At 40.3% G+C, this 18,109-nt stretch overlaps 1 protein-coding gene across 2 annotated transcripts in view; it reads left to right on the top strand.

Moving 5' to 3' along the window:
* Window positions 1–18,109, top strand: part of LOC133536103 (unconventional myosin-Vb-like) — a 49,176-nt gene that overhangs the window by 22,088 nt on the left and 8,979 nt on the right. For both annotated transcript variants that reach the window (XM_061876310.1, XM_061876311.1), the window contains exons 2-20: window positions 7,339–7,449; window positions 7,555–7,726; window positions 7,797–7,941; window positions 8,023–8,179; window positions 8,565–8,708; window positions 8,779–8,860; window positions 8,941–9,048; window positions 9,121–9,230; window positions 9,302–9,567; window positions 9,642–9,723; window positions 9,790–9,930; window positions 10,001–10,123; window positions 10,196–10,279; window positions 13,592–13,726; window positions 16,098–16,195; window positions 16,403–16,489; window positions 16,692–16,803; window positions 16,862–17,073; window positions 17,160–17,316. In XM_061876310.1, the coding sequence (XP_061732294.1) occupies window positions 7,339–7,449; window positions 7,555–7,726; window positions 7,797–7,941; window positions 8,023–8,179; window positions 8,565–8,708; window positions 8,779–8,860; window positions 8,941–9,048; window positions 9,121–9,230; window positions 9,302–9,567; window positions 9,642–9,723; window positions 9,790–9,930; window positions 10,001–10,123; window positions 10,196–10,279; window positions 13,592–13,726; window positions 16,098–16,195; window positions 16,403–16,489; window positions 16,692–16,803; window positions 16,862–17,073; window positions 17,160–17,316 (2,526 nt within the window). The remainder of the gene's footprint in view (window positions 1–7,338; window positions 7,450–7,554; window positions 7,727–7,796; window positions 7,942–8,022; window positions 8,180–8,564; window positions 8,709–8,778; window positions 8,861–8,940; window positions 9,049–9,120; window positions 9,231–9,301; window positions 9,568–9,641; window positions 9,724–9,789; window positions 9,931–10,000; window positions 10,124–10,195; window positions 10,280–13,591; window positions 13,727–16,097; window positions 16,196–16,402; window positions 16,490–16,691; window positions 16,804–16,861; window positions 17,074–17,159; window positions 17,317–18,109) is intronic.

Below are 18,109 nucleotides of genomic sequence, written 5' to 3'. Positions count from 1 at the left end.
AATTGGTGGCCAATCGATCGGCACATCTCAAGTTAGCATGTTAGCTGGATTAGGCTTTTTCTATGTGTAGGCCTATAGTAGGTTTTTTTCCCCCCTCAGTCCTAAGACAGAGTCTATACATGGGGTGTCCAAACTTTTTCCACATAGGGCCGCACACGGAAAAATGGAAGCATGCGGGGGCCATTTTGATATTTTTCATTTTCAAACCATAAATAAATATATGGATTTTTTCAAAAATCCTTCAGGTTCCTGGGGATCATAGAGGGTCTCAGTGAAGTGAAGTGAATTATATTTATATAGCGCTTTTCTCTAGTGACTCAAAGCGCTTTACATAGTGAAACCCAATATCTAAGTTCCATTTAAACCAGTGTGGGTGGCACTGGGAGCAGGTGGGTAAAGTGTCTTGCCCAAGGACACAACAGCAGTGACCAGGATGGCAGAAGCGGGAATCGAACCTGCAACCCTCAAGTTGCTGGCACGGCCGCCCCACTAAAATGTTAAAAATAAGTCAAATTATTATCATAATTTTTTATTTAATGCTTACAGTAAATCTCTATATCAACTTGAGGTTGATATAAAGTAAAGCAAACAAGGTTTTATGCCTTTTCTGTCAAAGACAACTTTGTTTTTAATAGTAAAACTGAAATATGCAGTATTTAGATTGTACGTTATTGATTCCTTCAGGAGAGTTCCTTTATTTAGCAATTAAAGCCCTCAAAGATCAATAATGCAGGACACCATTGATTTTAATTATTTAACATTTTTGAGTAATCACAGTGAAAAGTTAAATAAAATCCTACTAAATATATTTGAGATCCGAAAGGTTAACCACTCATAAAGTGATGCATTTTTATTAGTTTTATTTTTACTTTTAACACTTAAATTTCAAGATCAACTTCGGATATATCTGTTGATTTTAAGTTTGAACTATTATTTTGTTTGTTTTATGCTCTTTTGTCAAAACTTTGATATTTTTATATGGCAACCACACAAAATATGCAATATTTTTTTCACATAAAACATTTTAATGTAATAATTTTTAAGTAATAATTCATTATAACTTCTTTTTTTTTTTGAGCGATGGAAAAAAAGAAAATTAAGACAAAAGGAACAAAAAAACTGCCTGCATGGCAGCTTTGTGTCAAAATTGCCACTTTTTCTAATTAGATTTCACCTCATTCCACTTTTTTTAAATGTTTTTTTAAATTTTTGCAATACTATCAATTTTGCAATTTTTGCAGAATGTGTGGCGGTCCGGTAAATAATTAGCTGCGGGCCACACTTTGGAAACCCCTGGTCTATACTGTTTGTCTCCATGTGCCTACCAGTCAGTTTGGAGGTAGACTCAAGCCTAAAGATGTCCATGAACAGAAAATTAATAAATATGTGACATAACTTTTCTATGGTACCTCCTGTGTAAAAATCCAATTTTAACCATCGTCCTTTCTGTCTCCTGTCGCTGATTGTTTGAGGCGTGTTCGACTTTCACGCAAACCTGCAAACCTGCGTGACAACTCCCCCCACACCCAAAGATTCTCTATTGTTCAGATGCTTTGTTGTGGAATTCATTAACCAACTGAATCCTGACCCCCGCTCCTGCACACAAACATGTTACACGCGTCTTAGTAAAGTGTTTACCTTCTGTCCTGCTGAATTGCTCATTGCCACATTTACTTGGATTTTGCTAGTTTGATGGTGACAAATTCTGCTAACTATACAATAATGTAGCTGATATTGTTAACATTAGTGTCCCACAGAAGGACAATGCTGAGATTTTTTGTGTTTAGATCGCCATCATTTATCAGAGGCCTACTAAAATGAGATTTTCTTATTCAAACGGGGATAGCAGGTCCATTCTATGTGTCATACTTGATCATTTCACGATATTGCCATATTTTTGCTGAAAGGATTTAGTAGAGGACATCGATGCTAAAATTTGCAACTTTTGGTCGCTAATAAAAAAGCCTTACCTGTACCGGAAGTAGCAGACGATGTGCGTGTGACGTCACGGGTTGTGGAGCTCCTCACATCCTCACGTTGTTTACAATCATAGCCTCCAGCAGCTAGAGCTGAACGGACCGAGAAAGCGACAATTTCCCCATTAATTTGAGCGAGGATGAAAGATTCGTGGATGAGGAAATTTAGAGTGAAGGACTAGAAAGAGAAAAAAAAGGCGATTGCAGTGGGAGCGATTTAGATGTTTTTAGACACATTTACTAGGATAATTCTGGGAAATCCCTTATCTGCTTATCGTGTTGCTAATGTTTTAGTGAGTTAAATACTACCTGAAAGTCGGAGGGGTGTGTTGACGCCAAAGTCTCTGAGGAAAGTCACGGCAGCTGGAGGAGGACGCTGGCTCCGCTGATCTCCGGTAAGAGACGACTTATTACCACAATTTTCTCACCCAAAACTGCCGGTTGATATGTAGTCGGGATCCATGTTCGCTTGACCGCTCTGATCCGTAGTGAAGATTCACCTCCGGGTATTTTAAACAAGGAAACACAGTGTGTTTGTGTGGCTAAAGGCTAAAAGCTTCCCACCTCCATCTTTCTACTTTAACGTATCCATTATTAATTGAACAAATTGCAAAAGATTCAGCAACACAGATGTCCAGAATACTGTGTAATTATGCGATTAAAGCAGACTACTTATAGCTTGGATCGGGCTGGAAAATAATGTCCGCTACAACCCGAGACGTCAAACGCACGCGTCATCATACGAGTCATCATACCGCGATGTTTTCAACACGACACTTCGCGGGAAATTTAAAATTGCAATTTAGTAAACTAAAAAGGCCGCATTGTCATGTGTTGCAATGTTAATATTTCATCATTGATATATAAACTATCAGACTGCGTGGTCGCTAGTAGTGGCTTTCAGTAGAACTTTAATTGAGTTCAATAAAGACCATTTGCCTGTAATCAACACTATCCTTCACACACACTTTGTTCACACCCGTTGCTTTGTCTTTCTAGCTCATAGCTAATGCTAACGAATAAGAGAGCGTATGTTTTTGCTGGCAACTTCAAGCATAATCATTTGCCGAGAGACAGCTCATATTTCAAAAAGCTTGTGAGCTGGGGCACTTATAAACAATGTTCATGTTGACAGCAGGTTTTTCATTTAGTTTTAGTCATAGTTTTTCACGAAAATTTATTTTAGATAGGTCATAATTTGGTCATTTACTAAGTTTTAGTTCACTAAATTTCTCAACATTTTAGTCATCTAAAATTATAGTAAATTGTGTTGACTAAAGTAAAACATATCTTTGAAGCTGTCTTGAAAGGACTTTTATTAATTAATTAAAATGTATTTTAGATAGGTCATATTTTGATTATTTACTAAGTTTTAGTTCACTAAATTTCTCAACATTTTAGTCAACTAAAATTATAGTAAATTGTGTCGACTAAAGTATTATGGACAACGCATCTTTGAAGCTGTCTTGAAAGGACGTTTATTAATTAATTCAAATGTATTTATAGTTAGGTCATATTTTGGTCATTTACTAAGTTTTAGTCTAGTTTTAGTTCACTAAATTTCTCAACATTTAGTTAACTAAAATTAAAGTAAATTGTGTCGACTAAAGTACAATGGACAACACATCTTTGAAGCTGTCTTGAAAGGATTTTTAATTATTAATTAAAATGTATTATAGATAGTAAATGATCACTAAGTTTTAGTTCACAAAATTCCTCAACATTTTAGTCAACTAAAATTATAGTAAATTGTGTCGACTAAAGTACAAAGTATAAAGTAAAACGCATCTTTGAAGCTGTCTTGAAAGGACTTTTGTTAATTAATTAAAATGTATTTAGAGAGAGGTCATATTTTGGTCATTTACTAAGTTTTAGTCTAGTTTTAGGTCACTAAATGTCTTGACATTTTAGTTACTAAAATTAAAGTAAATTGTGTCGAATAAAGTACAACACATCTCTGAAGCTGTCTTGAAAGGATTTTTATTAATTAATTAAAATGTATTTTAGATAGGTCATATTTTGATCATTTACTAAGTTTTAGTTCACTAAATTTCTGAACATTTAAGTTAACGAAAATTATAGTAAATTATGTTGTTCAGGGTGTACTCCGCCTTCCGCCCGATTGTATCTGAGATAGGCACCAGCGCCCCCCGTGACCCCAAAGGGAATAAGCGGTAGAAAATGGATGGATGGATGGATGTCAACTAAAGTACAAAGTATAATGGACAACGCATCTTTGAAGCTGTCTTGAAATGACTTTTTTTAATTAAATAAAAATGTATTTTAGATTGGTCATATTTTAGTCATTTACTAAGTTTTAATCTAGTTTAGTTCACTAAATTTCTTAACATTTTAGTTAACTAAAATTATAGTAAATGATGTCAACTAAAGTACAAAGTATAATGAACAACGCATCATAGAAGCTGTCTTGAAAGGATTTTTATTAATTAATTAAAATTTATTAGGTCATATTTTGGTCATTTACTAAGTTTTAGTCTAGTTTTAGTTCACTAAATTTCTCCACATTTTAGTCAACTAAAATTATAGTAAATTGTGTCGACTAAAGTACAAAGTATAATGGACAAGGCATCTTTGAAGCTGTTTTGAAAGGATTTTAATTGATTAATTAAAATGTATTTTAGATAGTAAATGACCAAAATATGACCTTAGTTTTAGTTCACTAAATTTCTCAACATTTTAGTCAACTAAAATTATAGTAAATTGTGTCTACTAAAGTACAACGCATCTTTGAAGCTGTCTTGAAAGGATTTTTATTAATTAATTAAAATGTATTTTAGATAGGTCATATTTTGATCATTTACTAAGTTTTAGTTCACTAAATTTCTCAACATTTAGTTAACTAAAATTATAGTAAATTATGTTGACTAAAGTACAAAGTATAATAGACAATGCATCTTTGAAGCTGTCCTTTCAAGACTTTAATTAATTAAATAAAATGTATTTTAGATTGGTCATATTTTAGTCATTTACTAAGTTTTAATCTAGTTTTAGTTCACTAAATTTCTCAACATTTTAGTCAGCTAACCTTATAGTAAATTATGTCGACTAAAGTACAAAGTATAATGAACACATCTTTAAAGCTGTCTTGAAAGGACTTTTATTAATGATTTATCATTGCAGAGCATCTCAAAAATTGGATTCACAACAAGACCTGCTCTCCATCAACTTTTCAATGAATACACTTCACTAACTTTATTTTTTGTTGAAACTAAGCAACAGGACCGCAAACTGTTTCAATCTGGCCCTCGAGATCAGTTTGCTAAGAGTAAAATGAAGCTTCATTTTAGAATTAAAGAAACTGCTGTTCTAACTGTGTCCACTGGATGTCGCAATAGCAATTCTGTTACCGGGGCGAGCGAGTACACCAAGCAAGAGTAAGCAGGGCTGCGATTCCTCCCCATCGACTCAACGTAAAACAAACAGGAGTACAATAAACAATTGGTAACCCCACTTAAAATCCTGATTGAATATCTTATCTGCACAGACAATAATGTGTTTGTATAAGTTTGGATTGGAGTATGTTGTTTTTTAACGGGGAAAGACTTATGTTTCTTCTTTTCATGTTAGCATTTAAGCTAGCGAGCTGGCATTAGTAAGTCCACTGTGAGTTCATCAAAATGCAGTTATCCATCTTGGTTTTTAGATCATTTTAATTTAAAAGGGTAATACTAATCGTCGGGAGTTTTGCCGCGGTCATCATCTTTACAGTTTGTCGTTACATTTCTACAATACAGTTTTGTTTCCCTGTGAAAAATCCAAAGGGTATCTTTAATACTGAGTAGTTCTGATTAGATCCTCGCTATGATTTACTCTCTCCTGTTTGCTACTGTGATTGGGTGGATTCCTAACTTGTCCCACATGCCCAACATTTTCGTTTAAATTTCATTCGTTGACTAAATGATCAATTTTAGGCCCCATCCTGTTCGCTCTTTATCTCCTCCCTCTTGGAGATATTTTTAAGAAACATGGAGTGTTTTATCACTTTTATGCAGATGACTGCCAAATTTATATGCCGATTTCAAAAAGCCACGGCCCCCTGACACCCCTTCTTAACTGTCTATGTGACGTCAAGGCTTGGTTAGCCCAGAATTTTTTAATAATGAATGAGGGAAAAACGGAAATTTTAGTTTTTGGTCCGGCCCTCACTGACTTGGGACCATTGCAAAATGATGTGCGTCCCAAAGTCACCAGCCTTGGCGTCACTATAGACAGCCATTTTAAACTAGACAAACAAGTCAATGGCGTTTTAAAATCGTGTTTTTATCACCTTCGTCTTTTAGTAAAGGTTAAACCGTTTTTATCTTTTAACCTTTTTGAACAAGTCGTGCATGCTTTTATTTCAAGTGGCCTGGACTACTGCAAAGCACTTTATGCTGGCATTAGCCAAAAAGCTCTCTCCCGGTTGCAATTAGTCCAGAACGCGGCAGCAGGACTTTTAACAGGGGCCAGGAAACGCTAGCATATAACCCCAATTCTTCAGAGTTTGCACTGGCTCCCTGTTCATTTTAGAATTGATTTTAAAACATTGCTGTTTGTTTTTAAATCTTTACATGGACTGGCACCTCAATATATCTCGGACCTCATCCAAATTTACATCCCTGCGCGCGCTCTGAGGTCCGAGAGCCAGTTCCAGCTCGTGGTTCCCAAGACCAGACTTAAGACCAGGGGAGACAGGGCCTTCTCTGTGGTCGGCCCTAAGCTCTGGAACACTCTGCCGCTCCATGTTCAAAGTGGAGTGTTTTAAGTCTCGTCTTAAGACCCACTTTTATTCTTTGGCTTTTAACACGACGTGAGTTGTGTGGTCCTCTGTCCTCTGTTGTCCTCTGTGTTTTTTATACACTTTGATTTTTATTTTACTGTTTTAATTGATTTTACCTTTTAAAATAGTTTTTAATCATATTTGTTTTTATATTGTTTTTATTGGTTTTATTTTTATTCATTTTTTGTTTTATTCAGTCATTGGTGGTGCATAATATTGTTTTTAACATGGCTGTGCAGCACTTTGGAAACTTTATTGTTGTTCAAATGTGCTATATAAATAAAGTGGATTGGATTGGATTGGAATTTCATCATTGTTTTTGTCAACGTGCGTTTGTTGTGATTTGTTATTGTCTTCTTTTAGTCAGGGGAAAATAGGTTGTTGACGATAACAAAATAACACTGCTCGTAAGCCGAGGTACGAATGTATTAAGTCATTGGTGGTTTCTTTGGTTAACTGTTTAGCATTCCTATTCCCTATGACGGTAACTCGCTCATTGCTGCGTTTGGCTCCATATTGCATGTCAGATATCCGCAGCTCATTGCCACATTGACGTTGGGGTCACGTGTTGATATGTTTCAGTACACGCGGGTGTGGATCCCGGACGAGGATCACATATGGAAGGCTGCAGAGATCACCAGAGATTACAAGCAAGGAGAGTCGGTGCTCTACCTCAAACTGGAGGATGGCCAGGTATTGAAGCAACATGTTTGTTTTCATTGTTAAGCCTTTGCGTGTAGAAAGTCTTCTTGTTTGATAGTTAGTTAGGTAATGTTGACGAGCCCACTACCTCCTCAGCTTTTGGAGTATCCTGTGGGTCCAAAGAGCAACCCTCTTCCATTCCTGCGGAACCCTGACATTCTAGTTGGCGAGAACGACCTGACCGCTCTCAGCTACCTTCACGAACCCGCCGTCCTGCACAACCTGCGAGTGCGTTTCCTGGAGTCCAACCACATCTACACATACTGCGGTCAGTCTCCCTGTAAACCAGCGTCATATTGCAAAATTGGCACTTTTGAGCATTGAGTTTGTGTGTGCAGGCATTGTCCTGGTGGCCATCAACCCTTACGAGGAGCTGCACATCTATGGGGAGGAGGTCATCAATGCCTACAGCGGGCAGAACATGGGCGACATGGACCCGCACATTTTTGCTGTGGCCGAAGAAGCGTACAAGCAGATGGCGAGGTCAGACTGTGTCTTCTTGGAAGCCACGGTGGTAAACAACAGATCGTCCCGTGTGTTTAATTTTTTGCTTTGGGGTTCTAGAGACGAGAGGAACCAATCCATCATCGTGAGTGGAGAATCTGGAGCAGGGAAGACGGTTTCTGCAAAGTACGCCATGCGCTTCTTTGCCACAGTCGGCGGCTCAAGCAATGACAGCAACGTGGAGGAGAAAGTCCTCGCCTCAAGTCCCATCATGGAGGTTAGTTCAGCCACCTCACTGGAGTAAGACTAGTCCGGTCTGAAACCAGTACAGCCTTGTTCCGTAACAGACTTGGCCCAGGACACTATAGTCCTATGCAGTCCAGTCATTCAAGTGAGCTGGGTCTTGTCCAGTTCCTTTTTATGGAGGTGAACCCAGCCAAAACAGTCCTAAAACATCAAAGATATCAATCTAGTCTAGAGTTGGGGGTGGGTTCAATCTATTCCAGACACATCACATAGATGGATGTAGTCTATAGAAGTCCAGTCAAATCCCTTCCTGGTGAGCCATTCAGTTGTAGTGCAGGATGGTTCATGGACACTTTGGGAACTCATGAAGTGTGTTACATTGTTTTTTCTCCTAATCCACTTCCTGTCTTGACCAGGCTATCGGGAACGCCAAGACCACGCGGAATGACAACAGCAGTCGCTTCGGGAAGTACATTGAGATTGGATTCAGTCAAAACTACCACATCATTGGCGCTAACATGCGCACATATCTGCTGGAGAAGTCACGGGTTGTCTTCCAGGTGGGTGTAGATCGCAGTAGGACGACATGTGCCCCATGAGTCTGAGCTCGCTCTTCCTACCTTCTTGCAGGCTGAAGAAGAGCGTAATTATCACATCTTCTACCAGCTGTGTGCCTCCGCCTCGTTGTCCGAGCTGCAAGATCTCAGCCTAAGTGAGTCGACACATTTTTTAATTTCTCTCAAACACGATGAGCACGTCTCAGCTACCGTCTTCTGTGTGGCCACCGCCCAGCCAGCGCACAGGACTTCACCTACACGTCAATGGGAGAGAATATCTTCATTGAGGGTGTGAGCGACGCAGATGACCTCACCAAGACTAGAAAGGCCTTCAGACTGCTGGGTGGGTGATGAACACCAGGCCCCACCTTTTTTTTTCACAGTGATAAGCATTAAGTCTTTGGTGTGTGGGCAGGCATCAAAGACGCCACTCAGAACGCCATCTTCAGGGTCCTGGCATCCATCCTACATTTGGGAAACATCGAGATCTACTCCGAGAGGGATGGCGAGTCCTGCCATGTCTCGGTGCGTCCACAGGGACCCCATGTGATCCGCAGCTTATTGCTAAGGTCTTCCTCCGCGTGCTTGTCTTTCAGAGCGATGATGTCCATCTGAAGCATTTCTGCCGGCTGCTGGGCCTGGAGCCTCCGCAGATGGAGCACTGGCTGTGTCACAGGAAGTTGGTCACGACGTCCGAGACGTACATTAAGAGCATGTCGAGCAAGCAAGCGACCAATGCTCGCGACGCCCTCGCCAAGCACATTTACGCCCGCATGTTTGACTGGATCGTGGCGCACATTAACGTGGCGCTGCGCACGTCCTCCAAACAGCACTCCTTCATCGGCGTCCTGGACATTTACGGGTGCACACTCGCTATGCCGGACATCTGAGCGCGGTCCACACGCATGTACTTGACCTCCTCTTCTGTCTACGCAGATTCGAAACCTTCGAGGTGAACAGTTTTGAGCAGTTCTGCATCAACTATGCCAACGAGAAGCTGCAGCAGCAGTTCAACTCGGTGAGTCTTTGAGGGAATGGCTTTTAAGACGTCACTTAAGCCCGGATGCCGCTGTCTCGTGTGCAGCATGTGTTCAAGTTGGAGCAAGAGGAGTATATGAAGGAGCAGATCCCCTGGACCCTGATCGACTTCTACGACAACCAGCCATGTATCGACTTGATCGAGGCGCGGCTTGGCGTGCTAGACCTCCTGGATGAGGAGTGCAAAGTGGGTCAGGTGTTGATGTTGAAATGAGGGACTTAAGCCTTGTTGGTCTACTTTCGTCTTCCTCTTTCAGGTGCCCAAAGGAACAGATCAGAACTGGGCCCAGAAGCTCTACAAGCAGCACGGCAGCAACGCGCACTTCCAGAAACCTCGAATGTCCAACACCTCCTTCATCATCAACCACTTTGCTGACGATGTAAGTCAACCTTCGGGTCGCCTGACCCGCATCGTCACAGGTGTCATTAGTCATATGTTGTTGGACCGCCAGGTGGCGTACGAGTGCGACGGCTTCCTGGAGAAAAACCGAGACACCGTTTACGATGAGCAGATCAACATCCTGAAGGCTAGTCAGGTGCGTTGCTGCAAAGTTGTCATGTGATTAATCTTGAAAGGTCAAACTAGCAAACAAACAGTAGAACCTTGACGAGAAACCCTCTTCTCACGCTGTCAGTGTTTTTGATCCCAACACAAGTTTTTATTTAACACAAAACCGTTTTGTCTACGACTTCTGAATCATACTTGCCAACTCTCCCGATTTTCCCGGGTGACTCCCAAATTTCAGTGCCCCTCCTGAAAATCTCCCGGTGCAACCATTCTACCGAATTTCTCCCGATTTCCATCCGGACAACAATATTGGGGGCATGCCTTAAAGCAGGGGTCTCAAACTCAATTTACCTGGGGGCCACTGGATGCAGAGTCTGGGTGAAGCAGGGCCGCGAGAAAATATTTCTTAAACGAAAATCTTTTTAAATGACTTTTATTTTATTTTCAACACAAAATAAAATCAAAATATAAATTAACAAAAGGAGAATTAAGGAATGTGAGGCAATGCAAATTTAACAATAATGTAAAAAAAAAAAAAAACGGTTTGAATTGGTCCAGGTTATCGGGAACTGCTATTACTGACGGACAGGTGTCGCGGTGCGACTCCAGCCAGGCACGTAAGAAAAAACCCTCGTCTCCATGGCAACGTTTCTGTCGCTTTCACTCATTTGCCACTTTTCCACTTACGCTGGTGTAGGCAACCCAGAACGTTGAAATTGCCATTATGGACCCATATAACAAAAATTGTTGCCGTGGAGTTTACAGTTACGGTAGCACAATTAGCCCCAAACGGGCAAACATCCGATCCGCCCTGCAACTCTCTGTCAGAGTATCAGCGCTGGGGTCCAGTGCACCACAGTTTTGTATTGTCGCTCAGTCCTTCGGCAGAGTGCTTCGGAAGCTACCGAACAGCTTGTCTGGCGTCAATGTTCGGCCCTCGAGAGCCACATACTACACCGTGATTGGTAGATTCCTCAAACTACGCACACAACGCTCAAGCGCCATTCGTATAAAATTTGCGGGCCGCACTAACATTAAACTTTTATATTAAGCTGGAGGCCGCAAAATAACGTCTCGCGGGCCGCGTGTCTGAGACCCCTGCCTTAAAGGCACTGCTTTTAGCGTCCTCTACAACGTCCGCTTTTCCTCCATACAAAAAGCGTGCCGCCCCAGTCACACAATATATGCGGCTTTTAAACACACCTGAGTGAATGCAAGGCATACTTGATCAACAGCCTTACAGGTCACACTGAGGGTGGCCGCATAAACAACTTTAACACTGTTACAAATATGCGCCACATTGTGAACCCACACTAAAAAAGAATGACAAACATTTCGGGAGAACATCCGCATTGTAACACAACAGAACAAATACCCAGAATCCTTTGCAGCACCAACTCTTCCGGGACGCTACAATATACACCCCCCAATCTCCAGAATTTGGAGGTTTCAGGTTGGCAAGTATGTTCTGAATTAGATGCTATCAATTATGGGCGGGGCAATAGCTCAGTCTGTAAATTGGGTCTTGGTTTCAAAGCCCAATGCAGACCAAAACAAAAGTTGTTGGAGAGATGCTGACAAACTACTGTTAAAGTTATGTTGACCAAGGCCATACAGATGCTTTTAAAGAGTCTTCAAATAATGTTCAGGTGAATTAAAACCACTAAACAGTTACAGCATCTTTTGTAAAATGGAGGACAGGACTTAAAACACTGAGTTGATGTTAGTAACATTTCTCCAGTAATGGCGCACGTATTCTTGTGCCTTGCATTACTGCCATAACTCAAATAGTTGCTGTTACTTGTCTGGTTGGCAAAGAAAATCTTGGTCTGTTTTTGGGTCATTTTAAGAAGTGATAGTGCCTTTAAGGCAAGGGTCAACAACGTAAGCCCGTAAGGACCAGATGAGTTGCCCGCTGGCCTGTTCTAAAAATAGCTCAAATAGCAGCACTTACCAGTGAGCTGCTTCTATTTTTTTAATTTTATTTATTTACTAGCAAGCTCGTCTCGCTTTGCTCGACATTTTTAATTCTAAGAGAGACAAAACTCAAATAGAATTGGAAAATCCAAGAAAATATTTTAAAGACTTGGTCTTCACTTGTTTAAATAAATCATTTATTGTTTTACTTTGCTTCTTATAATTTTTAGAAAGACAATTTTAGAGAAAAAATACAACCTTAAAAATGATTTTAGGATTTTTAAACACATTTTTACCTTTTAAATGTCTTCCTCTTCTTTCCTGACAATTTAAATCAATGTTGAATTATTATTTTATTTTTTTATTGTAAAGAATAATAAATACAGTTTTATTTAACTCTTCATTTTAGCTTCTGTTCTTTCAACGAAGAAAATTTGTGAAATATTTCTTCAAACTTATGATTAAAATTCAAAAGAATTATTCTGGCAATCTAGAAAATCTTTAGAATCAAATTTAAATGTTATTTCAAAGTCTTTTGAATTTTATTTGTAATTTTTGTTCTGGAAAATCTAGAAGAAATAATGATTGGTCTTTGTTAGAAATATAGCTTGGTTCTTATTTGTTATATATTCTAACAAAGTGGAGATTGGATTTTAACCTATTTAAAACATGTCATCAAAATTCTAAAATTAATCTTAATGATGTACAAATGAAGTTTAATCATTCTTTTTTTAATTTTTTCAAAAGGATTCAAATTAGCTGGTTTTTGTCTTCTTTTTTTGGTTAAATTTTGAATTTTAAAGAGTTGAAATTGAAGATAAACTATGTTTAAAAATGTAATTTTCATTTTTTTCCTGTTTTCACCTCTTTTAAACCGTTCAATTAAGTGTTTTTTTCATCATTTATTCTCTACAAAAAACCTTCCGTAAAAGGAAAAAAAAAATGTACGACGGAATGACAGACAGAAATACCCTTTTTTTAATATATATAGATTTATTTATTAAGGGTAAATTGAGCAAATTGGCTATTTCTGGCAATTTATTTAAGTGTGTATCAAACTGGTAGCTCTTTGCATTAATCAGTACCCAAGAAGTAGCTCTTGGTTTCAAAAAGGTTGGTGACCCCTGCTTTAAGGCATATTTCATTGCAGAGGTCAGATCCACAGACCATGTTGCACAAGTGGAAGACAGCTCTGAATCAATCAATCAATCAATCAATGTTTACTTATATAGCCCTAAATCACTAGTGTCTCAAAGGGCTGCAAAAACCACCACGACATCCTCGGTAGGCCCACATAAGGGCAAGGAAAACTCACACCCAGTGGGACGTCGGTGACAATAATGACCCAGTGGGACGTCGGTGACAATAATGACTATGAGAACCTTAGAGAGGAGGAACAACATGTCTCCCTGTTTGCCTTCAGGTTCAGCTGGTGGCCGACCTTTTCAGCGACAAAGATGGCGGCTCCTCCCTCAAGACGTCCAAAGTGAACGTGCGTGCTGCCAAGTCGGCCCCCAAAGCCTCCAACAAGGAGAACAGGAAGAGTGTTGGCTTGCAAGTGAGCTTCTCTCCTTTTTTTTTCTGTCACGTTCTCTTGGTATTACAACTATATTTATACATCGATCAATCAATCTTTACTTATATAACCCTAAATCACTAGTGTCTCAAAGGGCTGCACAAACCACAACACAAACCACTACGACATCCTTGGTAGTCCCACATAAGGGCAATAAAATGTTTTGGTATCCTGGAGCATTCAAAGTTCTTTTCACTGGAACTAAGGGGCCAAGCCCAACTCCTGAAAAAAACAACCCCACACCATAATTCCTCCTCCACCAAATTTCACACTCGGCACAATGCAGTCCGAAATGTGGCATTCTCCTGGCGACCTCCAAACCCAAACTGGTTGCCAGATGGAAAAGCGTGACTCATCAGTCCAGAGAAGGGGTCTCCACTGCTCTAGAGTCCAGTGGCGACGTGCTTTACATCACTGTATCCCACACTTTGCATTGGACTTGGTGATGTACGGCTTAGAACCAGCTGCTCAGCCATGGAAACCCATTTGAAGCTCTCTGCGTACTGTACGTGGGCTAATTGGAAGGCCACATGAAGTTTGGAGCTCTGTAGCAACGGACTGTGCAGAAAGTCTTTGCACTATGCACTTCAGCATCCGCCGACCCCTCTCTGACAGTTTATGTCGCCTACCACTTGGTGGCTGAGTTGCTGTTGTTCCCAAACTCTTCACTTTTCTTGTAATAAAGTCGACTTTGGAATATTTAGGAGCAAGGAAATTTCACGACTGGATTTGTTGCACAGGTGGCATACTATGACAGTTCCACGCTGGAAATCACTGAAAGTGGCCCATGCTTTCACAAATGTTTGTAGAAACAGTCTCCATGCCTAAGTGCTGGATTTTATACCAGGGGCCAAGTGATTTAAGACACCTGATTCTCATGACTTGGATGGGTGACCAAATAATTTTGGCAATACAGTGCATGTGTGTATGTATATATATATATATATATATATATATATATATATATACTGCATATTTCCTTATTGTTGGCAGGCTAAGGCACACCTGTGCAGTAATCATGCTGTTTAATCAGCAACTTGATTTGCCACACCTGTGAGGCGGATTATCTCGAAAAAGAAGAAATGCTCACTAACACAGATTTAGGAAGATTTGTGAACAATATCTGAGGGGAAAATGTATTTAGTGTACGTAGAAAAAGTTTTAGATCTTTGACTTCAACTCATGAAAAATAGGAGCAAAAACAAATGTGTTGCGCTTATATTTTTGTGTATACACATGTACATACATATATATATATATATATATATATATATATATATATATATATATATATATATATATATATATATATATATATATATATATATATATATATATATATATATATATATATATATATTAGGGGTGTAACGGTACACAAAAATTTTGGTTTGGTACATACCTCGGCTTAGAGGTCACGGTTCGGTTCATTTTCGGTACAGTAAGAAAACAACAAAATATACATTTTTTTAGTTATTTATTTACCAAATTTGCAAAATCTTCCACCAAAAATATTTTTCTTAGTGGAATATTTGATGTCAAGTAATGGGAACCTTGGATAGGTCAATAATTCATAATAACATTGATTTTGATTCAATATTATGTTTCGAGAAATGACAGTTTGAAAGAAAAAAAAAGCAGCTTTATTTTTATTAGTCAACATTGCAAGTTTTTCTAAATTACATTTGACTTTTAAGCTTTTTTATTTCACTTTTGTTATGTTTTTGTTTATTTTAATAGGATTTTTAGAATGTGCCGTAGGCCTTTAAAACATTAGCTGTGGGCTGCAAATGGCTTCCGGGGCACACTTTTGACACCCTTGCTATAGATAATAAAAAATAAAATCTGGTAAATCTATGGGTAAAAAGCAGAGCCTGGCGACGCATGCGTGTTTATCATAACTCTCTCGCTCTCTGCCCCTCCCTCACGAATGCTGCTGCGTGCACAATTTGTTTTGTTTTTAACCCCTTCTTAACCCCGAACGTACATTGAAAATACAGGCAATCCTAACTTAAAATGCCGGACATTTGAGGCATTTAAGAAACTCCACCCGGACAGCCCGGCAAAAGAGGACATATCCGGTGAAAAGAGGAGGTACGGTCAGTCTATCGTAGCCCGGTCGCTGCTAGCATGCCTTGTGTTGTGCCTTGGTGTGCATTGTTTACACAACGTGTGGTACGCTACTTAGAATGTCCGTGTGGGAACTCGTTCAGTACACCTCTGTACCCAACCAAAACCCCCGTACCGAAACAGTTCAATACGAATACACGTGCTGTTACACCCCTAATATATATATATATTTATTTATTTCAAAGCATAGAAATAACAGTACATATATTTATGATGTCTTCAGTTCCGTAGCTCTCTGCATCTTCTCATGGAGACGCTGAACGCCACCACGCCTCACTACGTGCGCTGCATCAAACCTAACGACTTCAAGGAGGCCTTCTCGTGAGTCCGCTGCTCTTTTCTCTCTTCTGCTTTGTGTGTTCCATCTGAGAAAGGAAGGTGGCGCTAATGAAGGTCTTCGGGAAGGCTTAATGGTCGGACAGGAACTTGTAATGATAAACTTTTTGTCACCTTTCCGTCAAGTGAACGCAAATAGTCAAGGAAAGGTTCCGTCACTTGCATGGCGTTGATGTATATCTGTGCGTGCAGGTTCGACTCGCGGCGAGCCGTACAGCAGCTGCGAGCGTGCGGCGTCCTTGAGACCATCCGCATCAGTGCTGCCGGATACCCGTCCAGGTAACCCGCTTGGTCTTCCTCATGCTGCTGAGTCACCACCAGGAGGTGGCTCATAAAAGTTTCCGCTACGCTATAGCTGGCTCAGCAGATTGTGGCCCCACGGTGTCACGTGACAGGAGGCGTGCACCGTTCTAGGGTCTTGCAGTTTCCAACCGGGAAGTGAATCTGATGCCATCTACCGGTTGTTGTTGTGCTGGCGCAGGTGGACGTACAGTGACTTCTTCAGCAGGTATCGTGTCTTGATGCTCAAGGCGGACGTGTTGTGTGCAGACAAGAAGTTGGTGTGTAAGAAGCTTCTGGAGACACTGATCAAGGTAAGACTTCTCTGCAGGACTTCTGTGTCCCTCCTCTCACAAGTTTTGTGTGTGTCAGGATAAAGACATGTTCCAGTTCGGAAAGACCAAGATCTTCTTCCGGGCCGGCCAGGTGGCCTATTTGGAGAAGCTGCGGGCCGACAAGTTCCGCGCCGCATGCATTTTGATCCAGAAAACGGTACGCGGATGGATGCAGCGTGTCCGATACCAGAAGATCCGAAAGTCCGCCATCCTTTTGCAGAGATACGGGCGAGGCTACTTGGCGCGCAGGTCAGTTTTGCTTGATGCAGGTCATGTGCCCTGAAGGAATCGGGGCTCCATGCACCTCCCTTGTTTATTATTTCAAATGTCCTCAGGTACGCCGAATATTTGCGCCTTACACGCGCCGCCACGGTCTGTCAGAAGAATTACCGCATGGTCAGGGAGCGCCGCGCCTATCTCACGGTGCGCAATGCTGCCGTGGTCATCCAGGCCTTCACCCGAGGAATGTTCATCCGCAAGATCTACCACCAGGTGATGCACACCTACACCCAAGTCCTACAAACCCCGTTTCCATAGGAGTTGGGAAATTGTGTTAGATGTAAATATAAACAGAATACAATGATTTGCAAATCCTTTTCAACCCATATTCAGTTGAATATGTTACACAGACAACATATTTGATGTTCAAACTGATAAACTTTATTTTTTTTGCAAACAGTCATTAACTTTAGAATTTGATGCTAGCAACATGTGACAAAGAAGTTGGGAAAGGTGGCAATAAATACTGATAAAGTTGAGGAATGCTCATCAAACACTTATGTGGAACATCACACAGGTGTGCAGGCTAATTGGGAACAGGTGGGTGCCATGATTGGGTATAAAAACAGCTTCCCAAAAAATGCTCAGTCTTTCACAAGAAAGGATGGGGCGAGGTACACCCCTTTGTCCACAACTGCGTGAGCAAATAGTCAAACAGTTTAAGAACAACGTTTCTCAAAGTGCAATTGCAAGAAATTTAGGGATTTCAAAATCTACGGTCCATAATATCATCAAAAGGTTCAGAGAATCTGGAGAAATCACTCCATGTAAGCAGCATGGCAGGAAAACAACATTGAATGACCGTGACATTCGATCCCTATCTCTAAAGGATATCACCACCTGGGCTCAGGAACACTTCAGAAAACCACTGTCACTAAATACAGTTGGTCGCTACATCTATAAGTGCAAGTTAAAGCTCTACTATGCAAAGCGAAAGCCATTCATCAACAACATCCAGAAACGCCGCGGGCTTCTCTGGGCCCAAGATAATCTAAGATTCACTGAT

Source organism: Nerophis ophidion, linkage group LG17, assembly GCF_033978795.1.
Source record: "Nerophis ophidion isolate RoL-2023_Sa linkage group LG17, RoL_Noph_v1.0, whole genome shotgun sequence".
Classification (NCBI taxonomy): domain Eukaryota; kingdom Metazoa; phylum Chordata; class Actinopteri; order Syngnathiformes; family Syngnathidae; genus Nerophis; species Nerophis ophidion.
This window is presented reverse-complemented; position numbering and strand designations above follow the sequence as displayed.